Here is a 20,775-nt window from a genome sequence, read left to right as displayed (position 1 = left end):
ACAGGACCAATGATCCTTTGAACCACAGCGATAACACATGTCCGCATCCATGGTTTTAGGTGTTTTTCCCTTATTCTTGAAGTTTAGGGCCTTGGGAGTGAGGTTAGGGCGCTTATGGGCTCGGTTTCCTCCTTTAGATGGGCTTTGGCTCTGTTTACCTTGACAAGGTGGCTTCTGGCCGTGCCTACCATGCATATGTTGGCATTTTAGGCATTGGTTCATGCTATAATGTGCTTCAGGCACATCAGTTGCCCCCAGTAGGTCGAGCTTGATGATTCTTCATCAACAACTAATCTTGCTTTTCAACGAGAAGTAAAACAAAGATCAAATCTGAAAATTTAGTGAAGTTCTAAGATCTATATTGTTGCTACAGGACAATATTGTTAGCAGAGAAGGTCAAATCAGTATTCTCCAGGAGATTCTCTTCAGTCAAGTTCTCGTTACAAAACTTGAGAAGTGATCGGATTCGACAAACTTCATAATTATATTTATTTACAAACTTAAAGTCTTGGAAGCGCAAATGCTGCTAGTCATGTCTTGCTTTTGGCAAGAAGATGTCATTTTGGTGATCAAAATGATCAGCCAAATCGATTTAGAGTGCTCGTGGATCTTCCTCAGCAAAGTACTTGGTTTGCAGTGCATCATGAATGTGTCTTCAGATGAAGATCATGGCTGTGGCTTTCTCAGCTTCTCTGATCGCGTTGTTCGTCTCATCTTCAATGGAAGGATGCAAATTCTTTGTAGTGAGGTGAAACTTCACATCTTAGACCCACTTGAGGTAGTTTCTTCTACGGACCTCCAAAGCGGTAAAGTCGAGTTTGTTCAAATTCGACATGTTCCTATCACAAAATAAATGGATAAGATGTGGTTAGTATAATGGAGAAAAAATCAATCCATTCACTAGGAGTAGAACATTCATGTTCTAATAGACATGTATTAGTTTAAATTTATATGAAAAAGCTTCAGGTTTTCATGGGTGATGTTTTTGAGGAAAACTTCAGGTTTTCAAACAAGGCATGTTTCTAGAAACTTCAGGTTTCGAAAAAAAATTATGAACTTCAAGTTCATATGTTCCTACAAAAAAACACAAATATATATACAGATATATGCAACAAGAAAATATGCAAATAGATATTCAAGTTTAAAATTATAATTGAATTAATTATTTGGACTTCGGGCCAAAATTAAAGTGTCTAAAACAATTATAAAACCAAAATTGTCTTAAAAAAAAAAAAAACAATTAAGCTTGGAGGCCAAAAATTATGGGCCAAAACCCACGGGTGGGTTAAGCAAATTTGTGCCGTGTAGCCCAGGCCCAAAAATGGAATGTGGTGGACACAGGTTGATCGGTTAAAAAAGAATTGGGTTGCGAGCCAAGTAGCAGCAAACGGGCTGCAAAAATAGTGTCCAAAACAGAGGCCTATATGGACACTGATTAGATGCAACACAGTGCAGGTGCATCGATGCACTAGCTGCAGGCTAGGATTGCATGCATGTGGGAACTCAAATGCACCAGCACAAAGTTGGGATCCGGTGCAACGCGTGCATGTGGGACACCATAACCCTTAAGCTGGTGTCACGTGTTGGTTAAAGCTGTGGTGTTGGGCCGCTAAATAGGGCAGCCTAATATGGGCTTCGCGTTTTGGTGTCCAGAACACCCTAGCGTGTGTTAGGTAGCTTCGCCGGAGAAGGAGACCGGCACAACCACTACGGGCGGTTGAGTTCTGGGTTGAAAACCATGGTGTAGGTTCGTGAGTTCGATGGGGAACAAATCCAAGTGACAGAGAAAATACGATCGAGGGATTTAGAACCATAATTCGAAAAAAAAAAAAAAAAAAATCAAAGGAATTCTTTTGGAATCCCGTTCAATCATCGTTCAAGATGATTAAAGTAGCCCAAGAACATGACTTCTGGTCATGGTTGCCCAGAAAAGAAGATGGCAAGGCTGTGGCTCGTGACGGTGAGGGAGGGTTTTCTGGGTTTTGGGATGATGTCAGGGATGACGTCGTTTTGGTTCGTTCACGAGGGTGGAGCTTCAGGCTCCACGAGGTTAGCTTGGGTCCTAGGTTCGAAGAACCCTAGAAGAATTATGTTTTAATTTTTTTATTTTCAATTAGTTCAATGCATATATATTCAAATAATTTAATGCGTGGATATATATTTGATGCAATTCATGGCAATATCAAATTCACATCATTCAACAATTATGGATTAAGGCATACACAATTTATGGAGAATCTAAAATTTGATAAACGTAAAGTTGGGTCATGCATTATGGTGAATGTTCATGATATAAGGACGGCAAAAATATCGAGATAAAAACTATTGCTTTGAAAGAACCTGATTACGTGATGATATTGGTGAACTGGTTTGATGCAGAAAACTTCCACGTCAGATTCCTAAGCACATCAGTAGGAGCGTGCTGATAACATGTTGTGGCCTATATCTAACTGATAGGGAGAGAGGGCCAGTGGCATAGAGAAAATATAGAGAGAGATGTGTTTGTAGGGTTGTGTAGAGGATGTGTTATTCCCCCTACGCAGTACCTTTATTTATAGTAATAGAAGATAGAAGAAATTCTTCTCCTCCAAGGAATACAAGTCCTAATAGGGAAGAATAACTAGAATCAAATCTAATCTAAGATTTACACCATCACACTTAAATAAGAAATTTATAACACAATTCACAATGAATTTTCAGATAAGACAAACGGTATTAGGATCAATTGTGAATATCACTAAATATGTAATGTCACTTTTACCCTACATCTGTACACCACAAAAAATTAAGGCCATCTTTGATTAACGTTGCCTCATTTGTGTTGTCTAAAACAAATCACTCGATTTTTTTACTTCATATAGATGCAAATTTACGATTGTTAATTTTCCAGTTGGGTAGTAATTGATCAGCTTGCATATAACACTCTTCACGAACGCTAGAAAATTTCACTTGTATCTTCCTCGTTACTCCAAGAAAATGAAGAAACAAAAAAAATGGAAAAGTCTGAAATCCCATCGCATTCAGGTGAGATCGATTTGACATTCCCTTTGCTTGTCATCTTAACTCTGATCGGTTTTTGATTTTGGGATTGTAATCGCTAATGTATATCTTTGAACAAAACCCTAACCCTAACCCTAATGCCCTGGTTTGTGGTACTCGATTGTCCGGATGATACCAGCATTGCCGACCATGACACTGTATATATCTCTCTCTCTCTCGCAACGCTAGGGTTTTTAAGGGTTTTTCCATTTTTTTGTTTTTTTTTTGAACAAAGGTTTGTTAAGATTGTATCCAAAGCAATAAGACCAACATGATCCAATCCTTGGAGCAAATATGAATTAAAATCCAAAACTCATTTTTGTGGCAAATTTAGCCTAGGATTCCATCTGGGTTAGTGGGGTTGTCCCACTATATATGTGTATTTTTTTAGTTTTATATTTATAAATTCATTGAATTCAACGATTAAGATCTAATTTGATCAAATCCAATGGTAAAAAAAAAAAAATCTAATGGTCCAAATTTAAATCCAACTACTAAAGTAATTAAAAAAAAATTATTTTATGTATTTCATATTCTTTCGTAGTGTTACACGAGTTTCATGATGCCAATTTAGTGATTTTTCAATATTTATCGGAATCTAAATATTTTTAGGTCAAAATATTTATAAAATTAAATTAGGATAGTCCACATTTTTTTTTCAAAGAAAAGTACTTTAAGAAAAAAATTATCCTAAATTCATTCTTTAACAATCTTGGGCTAAAAATTTAACGCATAAGGGTTGGTTGAGAAAAACTATTTCTGGATTAAAACGTAAATTTTCTAGGTTAAAAATTTTAGGTTTTAACCCAAGGATTGAAGATGATCTAAATATCGAGTGCCAAAAACAAAATGCCCTGATTGGAAGGTTAATTTAGAGATGTTAAACTAATACCTTGCCACAGTCTCTAGTTTTGTATATTCTGAATGTGTTTTAAATTAAAGGCAGGAATTTTACATAAAAGTTTGATTAGATTACATTAATTACTGAAAAAACAATTTGACATGAGGGATCTAGGCTTCATTGATGACAATTTTTCGATATTTTGGGCATTAGGTTGGGATGGAAATCTTATGATGAAATTTTTGTTTCACTTATAGACATTGCACTCATCTCCTGTTCTTGCGTGTAGTTCAGTGTGCACTACATACTCCTCATTCATGTCGGATTAACACAAACCAACACAGGGCTTCTTGCCCTTATTCTGGCTCTTAGAAGTGTGCATGCATCACGCTGAGCGCTGAGCACTGAGCAAAAGTAATTCAATCTAGTATTTGAGGCAGGTTAGTCCATGTTTGAAACCCTATAAACCTAGTAATAGTAATTCATTCTATTACCAGAGGCTCGACATGGCCGTACATCACACTGATGAGGGTAAAACTAACCTTTTTTGTCAACCTCGTTTCCCCTATGCTCATTAAACCGAATATGTCTCCAACTTCTTTGCTATGCAATGTTTGCTCATTTTTCTTTCTTGGAAACTTGGGGGCAGTGAATATGTACGAATGCCACGCCTAGAAAACTGTTGCATTCACTTCGAATTGTACCCGTTCCTAGTCAGGAACTTTCATGGAGTACAAAGTGATTTCACCAAATTAATTAGTCATTTACCATCTTCACGACACCAAAAACCCATCAATCATCACATGTACACCTTCCTTACCCGTGGCTGGAAAAAAAAAAAAAAAAAAATCTTCATTAGTTTTTACCCTAGAGAAAATTTGACCAAACAAATTCAGAACTGATGAGGCAATTTTGGCTGCAAGTAATTGTGTAGACCTTACAAGTTAATTGATGGACAGGATAAGCAAAAGCCAGCAGTTCTACAGGAGACTAGGACTAAAAGGATCACATCATAAACGTACAATTCTGAGCCCTCTATGAGTCCAAGGGATCCACTTCATATTTTCATAGTCAAAATGTCAAAGGGGAAACCCTTGGTCAGTTCCCTTGGCATTTAAGTACCAATTAAACATGCAAACCAATCCCTTTGTCTTTCGACACGATTGTCTTTTGTGTGAATTATCAAAGCTCAAAAACAAAACAAGTTGAATTTCAATTTGTACTTTGGTTTATTGTAGAAGAAGCAATAGTACTATTAAAGAAAAGATTATAAAATTTGGGAACGGTAAATATGAGTAAACCATTCTCAACACAAAAACTGATAAGATAAGGAGAGAATAACGCACAACCAATATTAAATAAAACTCCTGATTCAACCAACCAGTCCAACACTTGGATGGATGCAGAGCTCTAATTCTAATGTTGGTTTTGTTTTTCTTAATTAGTTTCTTAGTTTTACTGTTGGTCTCTTCCTGATCAGCTTCACTAGATTTATAAACTAGTGACGACTAGACCACGGTACATTTTCTGAGTTTAGGTTAATTTGAAAAGCTAGATATAGCTTGCCCTGAATGATGAATATCTTAATCGTAAACTGAAGACCTAAGTAATTTATTGACACAAAAGCATACAGTCACTACTGCACCACTACTATATAATTTTATATTGGCTTCAGAAAGCATATAGAATAATATATAGAATATTAAAAAAAAAAAAAAGGTAATCCCATGATTAAAGAAAATGTTCTATATTTCTGTAGTGAAAGCTTTAGATTGTTTGATAGATCGCCGTATAAAATGCGATCCAATAGCTGCTTTGTCAAGCTGTCATTCGAACTGCCATCAGTTCGATCATCATATAACTATTAAGTTAATTAGGTTTAAACTTCAAATATAAAACCATAATCTCAATTTACGGCTGGGAATGCATGAAGCACATCAATCACAAAACTGCGCCTACATCTTTTTTATCTTTATCGATAATTAGGTTTAATTAATTAATTAATTGTGAATTGAACTAGTGCTCTCGCTGCAATGGATTGATTTGAACTAGTGCTCTCGCTATATGAAGCATGGCGATTAGCCCATAGTGATGAGAATTTTTGGAAGTCCTAATTAACAAGAGAAGACGCAGTCAAATCGAAATTTTTACAAATGCAATCAAGATTTAATAGTAGTTAGTTGCCTTATTTGTCCGATAAATATTTGTGACATGTTTAAAATGTAATTTATATGTTAAATAAAAACTTGTCACATTGTGAATTAAGAACAAGAAAGTATCTCTCCACTCTCTCATTTGAAACTTAGGACAGATTTTTCAATATGTTTAAAACAAGACTAAATACCAAATATCATTATACAATTAAAGAAGGGTTTTTTTTATTTTTTTTCATGTGTCTCTTCAAATATTTAATGAATATTATTTTGTTTCATATTTTGAACACACTAAAAACTCTCTCGAAAGTTAGGTCAACGTATAGAAGTGCACCTAATAATCCAGCCAAGGACAACGTGTAATCCACGGTAGGTGCATGCATTCGAAAACAACTTTAAATTTTAATTAAATTTTTAATTGTGTTTGCGTCATCATCATCATCATTCACACATTCATCGATCAGAGGTAGAGTTGGAAAGTGATAATATGCTCTCAGAAGTTTTTTTTTCCCACTGGTGATGTACCTCAATACTTAATTAATGATTTTTTTTTTTTTTTTGTCGAAATTAATGAATTTATTAGGTCAGTAGTTTTCTACTAACTCTTGTTTATAATATGCAGAAACTTCAACTTTATTGGTTGTCCTCATTTCCTTAGTGCAGGTTTTACGGATTCCCCTCCAAAGTATTATAGTTTAGTTGGCTTGTTTAGACATTAAAAAAAATAATTGGGGCTTCAACATGTTGGTAAAACTACACCAGCAAAGACAACTACTGGTGCACTAAAAGGAGGTTTCATTTGTGCGTTAGTCTTAGTCTGGAGATTATTTTAATTAATCAGGCTGCTTTAAATATTAAACTCTTTGAGGGTGGGCTCCGTGATCCTCAACACAAAGCTGCTTTACCATTATAAATTTAGAGTGAATGTTGTATGCAAATTATTACTAGGTAATAGACAAATTAGGGTTAATTAAACAATGACACGTGAATCCATGTGAAGAGGGTCCTTCATGTTTCTATACTATGTTAGGTAAACTTATTTTTCAAGCCAAAATTTAAATTTATGTAATGTGTCATCAATAAAAAAATAAGCATATGTTAATCAATTTTTGAGTAATAATTCAATTATCATCAACCATATCATATAGGTTACAAAATATGATTTAAATAAATGATCTCATTAACATTACCCAAATAAGATATATCCTTTGAGTGTCAAGGAAACATCCTTTTGGTGACAATTTTATATAATTAGTATTGTATGTAAACATAGAAGTTATAATATTAATGTTTAGCTCTTTATATCCCTAGTACCGTAAATAGTCATAGCATGAATGGGAGATGAACGTTGTGCGTGTGAAAGACTATTGATCATATATCTTTAAGATTCTTAATTTTTAGAGTTTCCATATTACCTATTCTTGCAGGAAAGAAATTTTCAGTAATGGTAGCATTATTCTTAGTTATGTATCTAACCAAGTCCCATCATGAATCAAAATAAAACCATTCTCTAAATAATTAGGGTTTTTTATGATGATGTGAAGCACGTATATGACCTTTGGGCTTCACATATGCGCTAATTAATCTGCTTTGATACCGTTGAAAAAGTTGCAATGTCATTAGACATCAATTGACAAATGAGATATAAACAAACGCAATGTTTGATAAACTTTCGATTTAAAATATTTCTGCATACTCCTCCTCACGTACTTTATATATCTTGACGGAGATGGCATTGTTTTGTACAATTTTATGGTCAATTTTTTCAATAGTAATGATCTTTTGCTTAACATAAATAAATTTTAGACAAGCACAGTAGCCAAAGTCGACCAGCAATATTGGTCCCATAATTAAACTAGCTAATAAAAATAGTTAAGGAAACAACATGTGTATTGGTTTCATAGAAAAGTAGACTTAAAATTTCACCTAATAAGATATAAGATATACAGATGAACATCCAAGACGAAAGAAAAACGTGGATGTCGCTTCCAATTTTTCGTATTTCTTATGGTTATTATATGTTAAACTAATTTCCAACATAATAATCCTTCATAACATTTTCGGTTAACACATTATTAAAAGGAAAGATCACTGCACAATACACATAATTAATTAAATCTACCGATCACACCACTTGGTAATTAAATCTACCGATCACACCACTTGGACAATATAATATAATAAAATATAAAATGAATGACCAAATCCAAGTAGTAGCTTGATTAGACTTGGTTCAAAAGATTAATTAGTAGTTTAATCAGAAAGAAATAAATCAAAATATCTCATAAATATCCTATATTTATTTATGCTTGTACATTTAATTTTAATTTAACTCTTCCATCAATATTATTTATGATTGGTTTCTTTCATGTTTTTGTCATTAACTAATATATATAAATACTCATTGTAAAACATTCATCTAATTTAAAAGGGAAATTCTACAGCTACACCAGATGAAGAAGAAGGAGCAGCAGCTCAAGCAGTACAAAGCACAACACAAATAAATCAAGTTTAAGTACCTCAATAATTTCCAGTTTCATTCTTCCTCTCAAAGTGAGTTAATTTCAAAGAGTAGTACTACTACTACTAAACACTCACTTCTCAATTTTATTCCTAATTAATTCACAATAATCCATAAACCCTAAAATTATTAACTTGATTTAAAATGGAGGCCTACCACCACCTTGACCATGAGCCCAAGATGAATAAGCTGCCTGCTGATCAAGGCTCAAATTCGGAAGCATATTCGATGGCAAATTATAAACCCCTGCCAATGCCGCCGGGTCTCCCATCCCACCACCTCCAATCCCCGGCGGCGACCCCGCACCTCCTGCTGCAGTCCCCGAACTAGTACCCCCTCCTGTTTGCTCTTCTTCCTCCTCCAATGGCAACCTCTCATACGTCGCATTAGAAAACGTTGCCGCGATCACCATCACGGGCCCTGAAGCCACAAGGGGGCCAACCACGCTTCCTCCAACAACCTGGCCTTGCCCGCCTGCCAAATATATGGTCAACCCGGTTGAACCAGGCAGTGCAGGGCCAGGCAAAAACGCTCCAGTTAAGGACAAAATCTCGAACCTCCCGTGAAGCGCCATGACCGCGCCGGGCGCGGACGGCTGCCTGAGCGTGACGTTGATGACGGTGCCGCTCCCACTCATGACGCAGACGCCTCGCTGCCTTCTCCTGGCGAACTGGGCGACGCTGTCGGCGATGTCGGCCCCACTGGATATCTCCATGACGTGGCTGCGGAGGGCGTTAGGGCTATCTCTAGTCACAAAGATTGGGGGTTTGGGCTTGTTTTTGGAGCCGGGGGGACGGCCTCTAGGTCGTCTTGTGGCGACTTCGATGGCTCCTTCCTTGGGATCGTCGCTGTTGTTGTCGTCTTCGTCACCGCCGGATCCTCCGAGGCTGCTGGTTCCGGTGGTGTTCATGGAGATCCCCAGATCTGGTTTCATGAGGTTTTTCATGGGGGAGCTGCCGGCACCTGCTACGGCTGAGGTTTCGTTCACTGCTCCTCCTCCCGGTAGACCTACCTGTCCAGCCCACCACCGGTTCGCCATGATCGATTGAAAAAATAAAAATGAAAAGTAGAAAAAAGGAGGAGAGAAGAACGAAGATAGTGTAGTAATATATATAAATTTATAAAATAAAGGAAAGAGACAAGTAGAAGATTAGAAGTGATATAATTAAGCTGGTTGATTATATAAAGAAAGTGTGATCTGTATAAACAGGAAATCTAGATATATAAGAAGAGCTTGAAGAGGTAGGGTAAAGAAATGGGGAAGAAAATTCAGAGAGCCCTAGCTGGGTCAGTAACAAGAGTGAAGTGTAAGAGAGATCTGATCAGGTACGACCAAGATATAAACATCAAATGAGGAAGAATTAACTTAAAAGTTGGGGTTTTTTGGGGATGAATTAACTTGGGTAGGGTTTGGGTGGGTGTCAAGGTCAAAGACTGTCTTGGGGAAGCTAGCTAGCTTTGGGTTCCTTCTCTCCTTCTTTCTTTTAGTTTCTCTCACTACAAAGTTCTCTCTGTCTTTCTCTCTCTGAAAAATTAGATGGGATGAGAATTGGGGATAGAGATGAAACGAAATGAAATGATGAATGGGGGAGGTGGTGGTGCGTGGTGTCGGTCTTGGGAATTAGGGTTTTGTTTGGGTGGGGTCGAGTGCGCGGGATGAGAATGTGGGATGCACGTCCTCCTCAACTCTGATCTCCTCTTGTAGCAAAGCGTCATATGGTGCCCTACGCAAGAAACTTGACAAGAAGATCGATTTTCATGTGAAAGTAGTATCATCAATAATGCATAATTACATATAACCCAGCCACCCTAAGTTTTTCAATTGTTATCAAGAACTTATGATTTTCACATGCTATTTTTCTTCATGTATATTTCTGTTTAATTTCAGTATTTAGATCGAATAAAGTAAAAGCGAATCAAGAGCATCAATAAACAAAGAATGCAGATGGACAAAAAATAGTGTGTGTAAATTATATGTCAAAATTAAGTAACTCATTTAGAATTGCTTTTTTAAAGCACTTCGGCTTAAAAGCACTTCTATTAGAAGCACAATGAAGATTTTAATGTAAATGTGAGTGGTTCCTGAAAAACACTTCTAACTTTTTATACCCAGTTAACATAGTCTGAAACGTTTTTTATAATCTAAAAATATTTATAATTATTTTAAAAACACTTTCAAATATGTTCTTAATTGTTTGAACATACTTTTTCAAGTATACATTCCCTCTTCTGGATCTCATATATTATCACATGTATAAACTCATTCATAACTCCAAGATGTAATTTGGGATTTTGTTTTTGTTAATATTTTACTCCAAACAGATGAGTGAGCACTGAGTATGGATCTCTCATGCATGATCATGTCATATGAAGAAAAGGAACTACGCACATACGTACGCAATTTTGGAATGCAGTACCAGTGCTTTTAGCTCAACTTGCTCCTTTCCTATGCTTTCTAATTAGCATTCCCTAGTTTTTAGCATTTTCTTCTATTCTATAAGAAAAACATATAATAATTTGAACAAAAAGTTAAGCTTATATGCTGGTAAATTAACATAAAAGCGACCATTTGATGAAATACTATATAATATTTAAGTCTTCAATACTACTTTATTGAGTTGTTTGAAAGTGTTTTTAAAATAATTGAAAACGATTTTAGATAAAATGTTTGTGGATTCCAAGAAGCACTTGAAGGTACCACTAGTTATGTGATTCTTATAAGTAGCACTAGTTATGTACTTTTCAAATTTCACTTACACTCTATTTGGATGAGGAAATTTAAGATTACTAAGGAATGTTAAATTGATGGAAATTGAAACTACGGAAATCTATTTTCTACAATTTGTGAATTTTCTTGAATTTGTTAATTTTCTTGTTTGATTAACCTAAAATAACAATGGAATTTGAATATAGAATTTGATATTTTTAAATTCTCACTCATAGAAGTTGGGAAATGACATCTATTTACAATATTGAATTTAAACTTGGGAAGTGGGGGTCCCAAATTTCAAGTTTTTTTTTTTTTTCCACGCAGAAATTCTAAATTTCTATGTTTGTGAATCTAAACAAGGGAATTGGTACATGTCAATTTATAAATTCTGATTTTTGTCAAAATTCCAAGCTTATTCCCTCATCTGAACATAGTTTTACACTTTTACTAAGAATTGGTTCTAAAAGTATTTTTACAAAAAGCGAATTTAGTCATTTTAAAAACACTTCCACGAGTCTTGCATCTCTACTTGGGACTGAGCTGGCTAGTCCACTGGAAAAGGGAGGGGGTGACACATCCCGACCCGGAATGTCCAATAGAACCCCGAATCGAGCTGTGTTGGTCGACACCTAGAAGGTGATGAAGCCATAAAGTGTGATAGTGTATAAAATGTGAATAAATTTAAACTTAAAAGTGCCTATATACACAACTACGCGGTGAGCAGGTATGGACCCATTTCACACGTGATACAAAGCATAAGACAAGTACAGTGAACAAAGACAATAATTATACCATCAATATAAGCCACCAGAACTGGGAGTGCCGCATGTCCTCGTCGATACGGAACCATGATACTAGAGCCTGGAGGGGTGAAAAATAGAAAGTGTGAGTGGTCAAAACAAAGATTTTCAAAATCATTTCCATTATCAAAGGTAGTAACCCATCGCTGTAGAACTCGAATAGTTTCCAGCAAATCATACTACGTAGAAGTATGAAATCAAAAGTATACTAACAGTAAACTCAGAAATATAATACTACTCAGCCTCTCATTAGCAATATAAATAATCATGTGCTTAATAAACCATATTAGCACGCAAGCTGGAGTCACCTATATTAACATGTACGACTTATTCATATCTCATCACATATCTCATCAATCATGGCTAGCATATAAGTCGGAGTCACCTATAGTGACCTGTACGACTTATTCATATCTCAGTAATATGTCAGCCGGAGCCACCTCTTGTGGCCTGTACAGCTGAACCCATAGCTCATCACATATCCTTGCACACGAGTCGGAACCACCTATAGTGGTCTGTACAACAGGCTGGGTGTAAATAAATACGCTCAAGTGCTACAATCACGTGAAGGCTGTGCGAAGTATCGCTAGTCACCTACGAGTCAGAACCACCTAATGTGGTATGTACGACAGGCTGGCACCTACCTTGGATTCAAGGTGAGTGTGTGGTGTGGGAGGTGAACGATTACGTGAAGGTTAGGCGCTAGCCATGGGCGGGAGCATTAACATCGAGGTGTAGGTTTATGAGCTCTAATATATCTCAACATAATCGTACTCACTACCATCATTATCATCAAAGTGTACTTACTTGAATCTCACCTAAGCGTCCGCAGCGTCATTTGACACTTCAAAGCATTCACAATAATTAGATTCAGGTAATATACATATGAATAGGCCATGATACAATCTAAACCCAAACATTTCATAGTGTTTCCAGATATATATATATATATATATATAATATAACATAGCGTGAAATGCATAATTTGTAATGCCCCACTTCCAAACTACTTAGTTTTGGGAATAATTATCGGTGTTAAGCCCAACTAGACACTAGTTAAATTAACTGTCACTACTTATGTTTCCTTACTTCAATTTCTCGATTCTTCATACATTGATTTATAACCAACATTTAACCACCAAGACATAGGGTTAAATCTCATGTTTTTCACCAGATTCCTTCGCATTGCTCATTTTCCCAAACAAAGCTTTTGTCTCGATTATTTAATCTCACTTATCGTATGGCTACATCTAACGTCTTGTTAAACTGCCTACGTACCCTAAACAGGGATCAAGCTATTCGTAGTTCACAATAATTACTTCAAAGCATTCACAGTAATAATAAGCAATAATCGATTTATAAACGTTTGTGGAATTATCAATCATATATATATATATATATAGACACACACAATAGGAAGGAAAAGACCCACTCACCTGAGGTCAGAGCTATGACTCCCTAGCACGCTTATCGAGACATTACGAACCAATGTCGCCTGTGGCCAAGTCTAATTTGGCCGGGAAAAGCTCCAATTTTGCTCCAATTTTGCTCCAACCCGTCGGAACCCTAGATTTTGGGTGCGTTCAATTCGACCTCCAAACTTGCTCTGACGCCTCCACCACTACCTGGGCTTTGTTCCTGGGTTTTAGGGGAGTGTTCTAGTGGTGTTAATTGGAGAAAAACATTTCACAATTGATGGATTTCGGCCAAGGATACCCGCGACACCCATGGTGGTTTTCCACCAAATTTCAACTAAACTTTTCCTAATTTTGGGTGAAGAGGGTAGAGAAGAGGTTATGGAAGAGGTTGCAAGTGATAAATGGGTATGTTTCATCGGAAAAGTGGTGGGAAATTGGCCAGAATTTCACCAATTTGAAACCGGGTTGGATGTGTGGTGCACGGGTCCGATTTGGGTGCTCCTCACCCCTCTCCTTTCTCTCCTTGTTCTCCCCCCTGATTGGCCGTCCTTCTTTCTCTCTCCTCTCCCGATTCGCCACCATTTCCCCTCCTTTTTACTCCTGAAACTCTCCCTCTTTTCTTTTGCTACCATCAGACAGCCTTCCCCTCTTCTCTTCCCCCCCCCCCCCCCCCAACACTTTAAAATGCCCAAAACATAATACTAATAAAGATTATAAAATATATATAATAAAAATATAAATAGTAACCAATACAAAAGTACTTCTTGGGTTTATAGTTACGAATATTTAGTACGTCTCACAACATGTGGGTCAATGAAAGTCAAAACCTTCGCCTCTAAGGCATTATCATAAATTCACGCTTTTAAAATAAAATATAAACGTCAAATTTAAAACGGATTGTCACAGGGGGGGTGTTCAAGAAAACCAAAACATTCAACATTTACTCACACAATCTTTTCAATATTGTCCCTATATAACTCTAAGTTTATTAATGTAAATCTTCGATATTGTCTCTTGTAAAGAAGCATGGCCATGTACATGTCTTAATTTATGACCACTCCATCATCTTTGCATGCTTGTTTTATTTTCTTAAATTTTGAAACACACAATTTGCTCTAACGAGGGTACGTAGTATTTTCATGTTTTTTTCCATACTCTTAAACGATTAGTAGCCCTTATATCTTATTTAGAGTAATTTTTGGATGGATCGGATAGCAAACCAGATTTTCAATTCCAATCTAAAAAGATTAAATTGGAACAAATTTTGGGAATCGGATTTTGTCTCTCAATTTTATAAACATAATTCGGATATTTTACAAATTTTTATAAAAGTTTTCAAACTTTTGTGTACATGCAATTTAATATGCTTTAGTTTTGTATGTATTTGTATATATTTCTAATTAATTATATAGTATATAAATATTTTTTTTTAAAGTGAGACAAGTCACTTCATACTATGTTTCACCGTACAAATATTGTATATAATACCCTTCACTATTAATTAAAGAATGGCTCTTGAATTTGAATAAAAAATTGCGTTTCCTTAATGATTTTAGAAAATACAAATTGATAAATAACCAATCAAATTAGTATTTATTTTTTAAAAATCAAAACGCTTCCCAGTTTTAACTATAACAACAATTATGGGTATACATAAATCTCGCTTCATACTATGCTTCACCATACAAATATCATATATAATCAAAAATTTTATTTTCTTAATCATTAATTTACAAATATACACTAAAAATTTAATCAAATTTTAAAATCATTCATTATCCATTTTTGTTGAACAATCGACGGTTTGGATATATTCATGCTTTTCTTGATGTAGCTTAAAATAGTAATATCGTCAAATAAAATAACATAAAGACTGTAGAGGGTTACTCAGATGGATAGTTAAGTTGGGGTGGGTTTGAATAATCTTACGGGCCCAAGATGCATTGATATTTACAATGGGCTTGGATTAAAGCCCACAATAGGAGTTTGATATCCATTAAAAACAGAGAGATCCAATCGGGTTGGAACTCCTCCCTTTTTGGACAAGCTCCGAACCAGTTCGATCGAGAGGGAGAGGGACATGGCTGACGACCTGTTTGAAGGCCTCCCTCCGCCGTCTGCAGACCCTCCTCCTCCTCCTTCTCCTGAAATTCAACTCCGGCAACCGCAACCGGAACCACCAAAACCACCAAAACCTCGAAAAACAGCTTCTTTTAGTTGCGACTCTTCTTCCCCTGCTCCTGCTCCTCCTCCACCTGCTGCCCCTAAACCAATTCTCAAATCCGCCCTCAAGCGGCCGAATCCCGCGGAGTCGACCCCAGAAGGTAATTTTTTTGGTTTTTGGATACATTGCTTTCAAACCCATTACTCGTAAATTCTTTGATTTTATTTCCGGCAGCTTTAAAAAAATTGCCTTATTAGGGTTTTAGTTTTACATTAATTTTCGCTGTTGAAGAACCCTAGAAACAGAATTGAATTCATTTAACTGTCAGGGCTGCATTTGTTTTTAGTTATTGTATCCCTGAATTAATGTACAGAAGTTATGCTCTCTGTACACAATTAGGCTTTTGATATAAACTTTCGGAATGCAGCTTTTCGTAAAGGAAATGCGGTTACTTACTGTTGGAATTCTAGCTGGAAATCGGAGTGTTGACGGTTTCTTTGTGTTGGAATTCTTGCTAGAAATTAGTGTTGACGATTTAATAAAGTTTGATTCTTGTTTATTTCTTCATGTATGCAACTTGTGTGAGATACCAATGTTTTAATTCGATCAAATGAGCTAATATGTTGGAACTGGTTTTTAGAAACTGTGCCGGAAAAGAAAAAGTTGAGGTTCAAAACCACGACGGATGCCTCAGAGCAACAGGTGATAGAGGCGATGCAGAAGATAGCTTCGCATATAAAGACTCCTGCGAAGTTTAGTAAGGCTTCAAAGCTTGCCATCCAGCTTATTCAGGCAGGAAGTGTGAAAGCTGAGACTAGTGATTACTTTTTTGCTATACTAGAAGCCGCAATGGAATCTCCTACTTCTTGTACGGATCCTTCCATGCGAGCTGATTACCATGCATTGTTTTCAGCAGCACAAGATGCCTCTGAGGTAAGACTGAAAGTCTGCATATAATGCACGATAATGTTAGTATTGGTTCATGAAATTTTTATTTGAATACTCAACTTACAAGGATTAAATTTTCGTTTTAGTGTCTCGATAAGAAGCAAAAGAATCAATTAATGACATGGACAATCAGGGCAGTGATGGCAAATGAATTATTCACCGACGACAGCTTCCTGGTGAGAACTTTTCCTATGGCAGTTTGTGATCATAGTTTCTGAATCATGTAATGAATAGCTTCTTTGGTATATGATTTGATGAGAAGGATGAACCATGCAACCAATTTGGATACATATGCATTCTAAACTAATATTTTCATTTAATATTATCTACTAATAAATTTCAGTGTGGAACTACCATCTGTTTTTGTGATTTCTTCACCAACCCTGACTTACCTTTTTTCTGTCTTTCATGTTCTTCCTCTTTTTCTCGTCATGCATTTGTTATGTGAATGTTTACACAGTTTTCAAAAGCAGCTGGACGATTAAAGGAAGCCATTTCTAATCTGCCTGTTGCAACCGAGGACGATGACAGAGAGGAAGCAGCTGTGCTGGAAGATGGAACAAAGATAGCAGATGAAGATGACCAGACGAAGCAGGACGTGACTTCAGCTGCACCAGCGGAAAATAATGATGAGTTGTCTGATCCTTTTGGGCTTGATGCATTTTTAACTCCTGCCTCTACAAAGAAAGATGATAGAACAAAGGAAAAAAAAGATAACAAGATCACGAAGGAGGAGGAAGAGACCAAGAGATTCCTCAGGTCAAAAAGGGAAGCCTTGGTTCTTTGTTTAGAGATAGCTGCTAGGCGTTATAAAACCCCATGGTAAGTTCTCGAAAACTTTAAATTCTTCGATGCGCTCTTCTCAGTATCCAACCTAGTACCATCTGGAGAGCTAGAATTTCTTATTTTATATTGTACTTTTACTTTGCAGGTGCCAAACAGTCATAGACATATTAGCAAAGCACGCCTTTGATAACATAGCAAGGTTCACATTGAAACAAAGGACTGCCATTGAGAAACTTTGGGTTTCCATACGGGAACAGCATAATCGTCGAAAACAAGGGAAATCTGTTACTGGGAAACTTGATGTCAACGCTTTCGAGTGGCTGCAGCAAAAATATTCTACTGAGAAGATCAGCATTCGGCACTCTGTTAGTGGTAGCGGAGGTCGTAAAACTGAAACGTGGCTTGGATGACAATATGTTTTCGATGTGAAAATGCGGATCATTCCTTAGAAGGAAAAACACGAAAAATGTGTAATTGTTGATCTGAATGAATTAATCACATTTCGAATTTACGTTACATGTTACAAATAATCGTCGTTTGCTACCAATAATCACCACAAGAACAAGATCCTTCTCTGAAGTGGTGAAAGCGATTCCGGTCCCTTACTATAATTACCCTCCCGTAAATTTTTGATAAAAGCTTTGTTGCTGTGTGGCAATCGTCACAGACTCGGAGGTTCTTTACAACCCGAATCGGGGTACCTGCAGCAGTAGCGATCAAACCGAATGCCATGGCCAGTTTCTCGCTGTGATAGTTAACCGCAGTTTCTTTCTCTTCCTCATCTATGTTCTGCAACACGACCGACGTGTTAGGAGTGTAACCTGCCTCGTTCAGCTTCTTGATCATCTCAGCCAGCATTTCGTAAATTTTTCCGGCTTGAGGGTGCGCTTTATCCCCCATTACGAAGTCATGGACCGAGCCATTTACTTCGATCGAGCTGAGACCGGGTTCTTTCTTGGTTCCTCTGTCTTTCATGGCTTTTCTCACCCCGGCAACTTCATTCCATCTGTTTGATGCTGCATAGATGTTCGACATCAGAATGTTGTATCCACAATTTCGAGGTTCCAACTGGAGAAGCTGCCTTGAAGCAACTTCAGCCAAGTCGGGATTTTTATGAACTTTGCACGCAGCGAGCAGGGCACCCCATACAATTGTGTTAGGTTGTATGGGCATGCTTTTGATCAGTTCATGAGCCCCGTGGAGTTTCCCAGCTCGACCTAACAAATCCACCATGCATCCATAGTGCTCAACCTTCGGAGCCAATCCATAGACACGAACCATTTTCTCAAAAAATTTCTCTCCTTCTACCACCAATCCAGTGTGACTGCAAGCATGGAGAACTCCGATAAATGTGATGTCGTTAGGCTCCACAGCTTCTCTGTTCATTTGTTCAAAGAGTTCCAGAGCTTGTTTTCCACAGCCATGCATGGAAAATCCTGTCATCATGGCATTCCACATACAAATGTCTCGATTTGTGGCTTCATCAAACAACCTGAGAGCCATATCGATTTCTCCACACTTCGCATACATGTCAACTAGAGCTGTTCTTAAAATGACATCAACTTCCACCCGTTGCTGGTTTATATATGAATGAACCCACTTGCCCAGGTCAAGGGCTCCAACTTCTGCGCATAACGAAATCAGGCTAACCATTGTGACTTGATTTGGCCTTGCTCCGCTATTCTTCATCCGAGCAAAGAGCTGTGAAGCCTCATCAGTGCAATTGGCATGCACGTAAGCTGAGATCAAAGCACTCCAAATCATAACATCTTTGTTATCCACACTATCAAAAACAGCCCTTGCATATCTAGTTTCTCCGCATTTTCCATACATGTCGACCAAAGCAGTGGCCAAAGGCAAAGACATGACAAACCCATGTCTCAAAATGTAGGCGTGCAGCCACTTGCCTAATTCCATAGCGCCAACAGACCCAGACTCGATAATCAAACTCAGCATCGTAATCTCATTCGGAAAACTTCCTTCCGCCAGCATTCTGTTGAAAAGTTTTGCTCCCTCGTGTAAATCTCTGCAATGAATGTACCCCGCGATCATTGCAGTCCACGAAACAATAGTTTTCTGTCCTAACCCGTCAAAGAGCCTCCTTGCATAAGTTAAATTTCCACACTTGATATACATGTCGATCAAAGCAGTAGTAACAGGAACTCCCAATTTCTCGTGCTTGCCATTCCTCACAACATGAACATGCATCGCTTTCCCCATTTCGATATCAGCAACCCCCGCAAAGAGATTAACCATGCTAATCATGGCAATCTCACTAGGCCTCACTCGAACACGATGCATTTCCCTTATAAGTTCCAATGCCTCACCAAACAATCTGTTCCTAACACAGCTCCTAATCATTGTACTCCAAGAAACAACATCTCTGTCAGTCATTTTATCAAACAGCAAGCGAGCTAGCACCACGTTCCCACTTTCGCTATACATTTGGATCAACGCATTGCGCACGAAAACATCACCATCCAACCCGCTCTTCAGCGCGAAGCCGTGCGTCTCCTTTCCCAAAACTGCGAAAGACGATTGCCCGCAAGCTTTGAGGACTGATGGAATGGTGAAACTGTCGACTTGGGTATCCATTCTTCGCATTTGGGCATATATTTCGAGTGCAATTTCCGGGCAGTTGTTCTTAATGTACGAAGTTATCAAGAAGTTGTGCTGAGCTGCAGGGCTTAGCTGGGTTTGGAGGTGGGTGAGAGGGGTTTGCTGGGTGTGATCAAATTGGGTTTTGATCATGTGGGCATGGATTTGCTGGGTGTGGTCAAGGTTGGGGTGTCCATGGGGGGTGGAAGAAGTGGTTGGTTGGTGGGTAGATGGGTGGGTTTTTGGGTGTGGGGTGTGATTGTTTGGAGAGGTTTGGAGGAATTTGAATTTGGAGGGAGGAAGGAGGGAAGGTGGAAGGAGATGAGGTTTGGTGGTGACCATTGTATGATCCATGGATGTGTAGGCGTTGGAATTGCATCTTTTTCTCAATGTATCCATCCCCATGAGAAATATCTTCAACATCTTCTCTTCCATCTTCTACCTCACAATTGGGCTTCAGCTTGGGCTGGGCTGAATATCTTCGGACATCTATTACCATACATCTTCACCATTGTTTGGTCCATGGATGGACAGGCCACCATTGAGGCTGAAGAAGTTGTCACAAAGGACGAGACATTGTTCTAAAAATCCTCGCTTAGGCGCGAGACGGCTGGCCACCGTACCGATTAACATTTAAGTATTTGAAAATTAAAAAAATGCGCCTAGACCTACTGAGACACCCACTTAGATACCCGCCTAGCCTGTCCAGACCTGCCTAAACACCTGTCTAGAGTTGCAACTCATTTAGATAGAAAATAGATAACTTTCCTTTTGCATTTTATTGTTTCCAATAAATT

General features: G+C 37.6%; 3 protein-coding genes across 3 annotated transcripts; 1 reads left to right on the top strand and 2 right to left on the bottom strand.

Annotated features, from left to right (window-relative positions):
- Positions 1 to 8,693: 8,693 nt before the first annotated feature.
- Positions 8,694 to 9,593, bottom strand: LOC137744100 (AT-hook motif nuclear-localized protein 20-like). The gene has a single exon (XM_068483964.1). It carries the CDS (start codon positions 9,591 to 9,593, stop codon positions 8,694 to 8,696), a length of 900 nt encoding a protein of 299 aa, XP_068340065.1.
- Positions 9,594 to 15,515: 5,922 nt separating this feature from the next.
- LOC137745139 (uncharacterized) lies at positions 15,516 to 17,896 on the top strand. Its single transcript, XM_068485027.1, has 5 exons — positions 15,516 to 15,806; positions 16,287 to 16,579; positions 16,681 to 16,770; positions 17,055 to 17,416; positions 17,526 to 17,896. Exons 1-5 carry the CDS (start codon positions 15,563 to 15,565, stop codon positions 17,788 to 17,790), a joined length of 1,254 nt encoding a protein of 417 aa, XP_068341128.1. The 5' UTR covers positions 15,516 to 15,562; the 3' UTR covers positions 17,791 to 17,896.
- On the bottom strand, positions 17,833 to 20,377 carry LOC137745138 (pentatricopeptide repeat-containing protein At4g21065-like). Its single transcript, XM_068485026.1, has one exon. The coding sequence runs from the start codon at positions 20,375 to 20,377 to the stop codon at positions 17,921 to 17,923; it is 2,457 nt and encodes an 818-aa protein (XP_068341127.1). The 3' UTR covers positions 17,833 to 17,920.
- Between the last annotated feature and the right edge of the window lie 398 nt (positions 20,378 to 20,775).

This window comes from Pyrus communis, chromosome 9 (genome assembly GCF_963583255.1).
Source record: "Pyrus communis chromosome 9, drPyrComm1.1, whole genome shotgun sequence".
NCBI lineage: Eukaryota > Viridiplantae > Streptophyta > Magnoliopsida > Rosales > Rosaceae > Pyrus > Pyrus communis.
Note: the sequence above shows the minus strand (reverse complement) of the source record. Positions and strands in the feature narration are given on the sequence as shown.

Bases quoted from the DNA above. Each gene is read 5' to 3' on its own strand.
- LOC137745138 (XM_068485026.1), bottom strand. From the start codon at position 20,377: ATGGATACATTGAGAAAAAGATGCAATTCCAACGCCTACACATCCATG.
- LOC137744100 (XM_068483964.1), bottom strand. From the start codon at position 9,593: ATGGCGAACCGGTGGTGGGCTGGACAGGTAGGTCTACCGGGAGGAGGA.
- LOC137745139 (XM_068485027.1), top strand. From the start codon at position 15,563: ATGGCTGACGACCTGTTTGAAGGCCTCCCTCCGCCGTCTGCAGACCCT. The intron at 16,771-17,054 runs GTGAGAACTTTT...ATGTTTACACAG, and splicing joins TCACCGACGACAGCTTCCTG to TTTTCAAAAGCAGCTGGACG. The intron at 17,417-17,525 runs GTAAGTTCTCGA...TTTACTTTGCAG, and splicing joins AGGCGTTATAAAACCCCATG to GTGCCAAACAGTCATAGACA.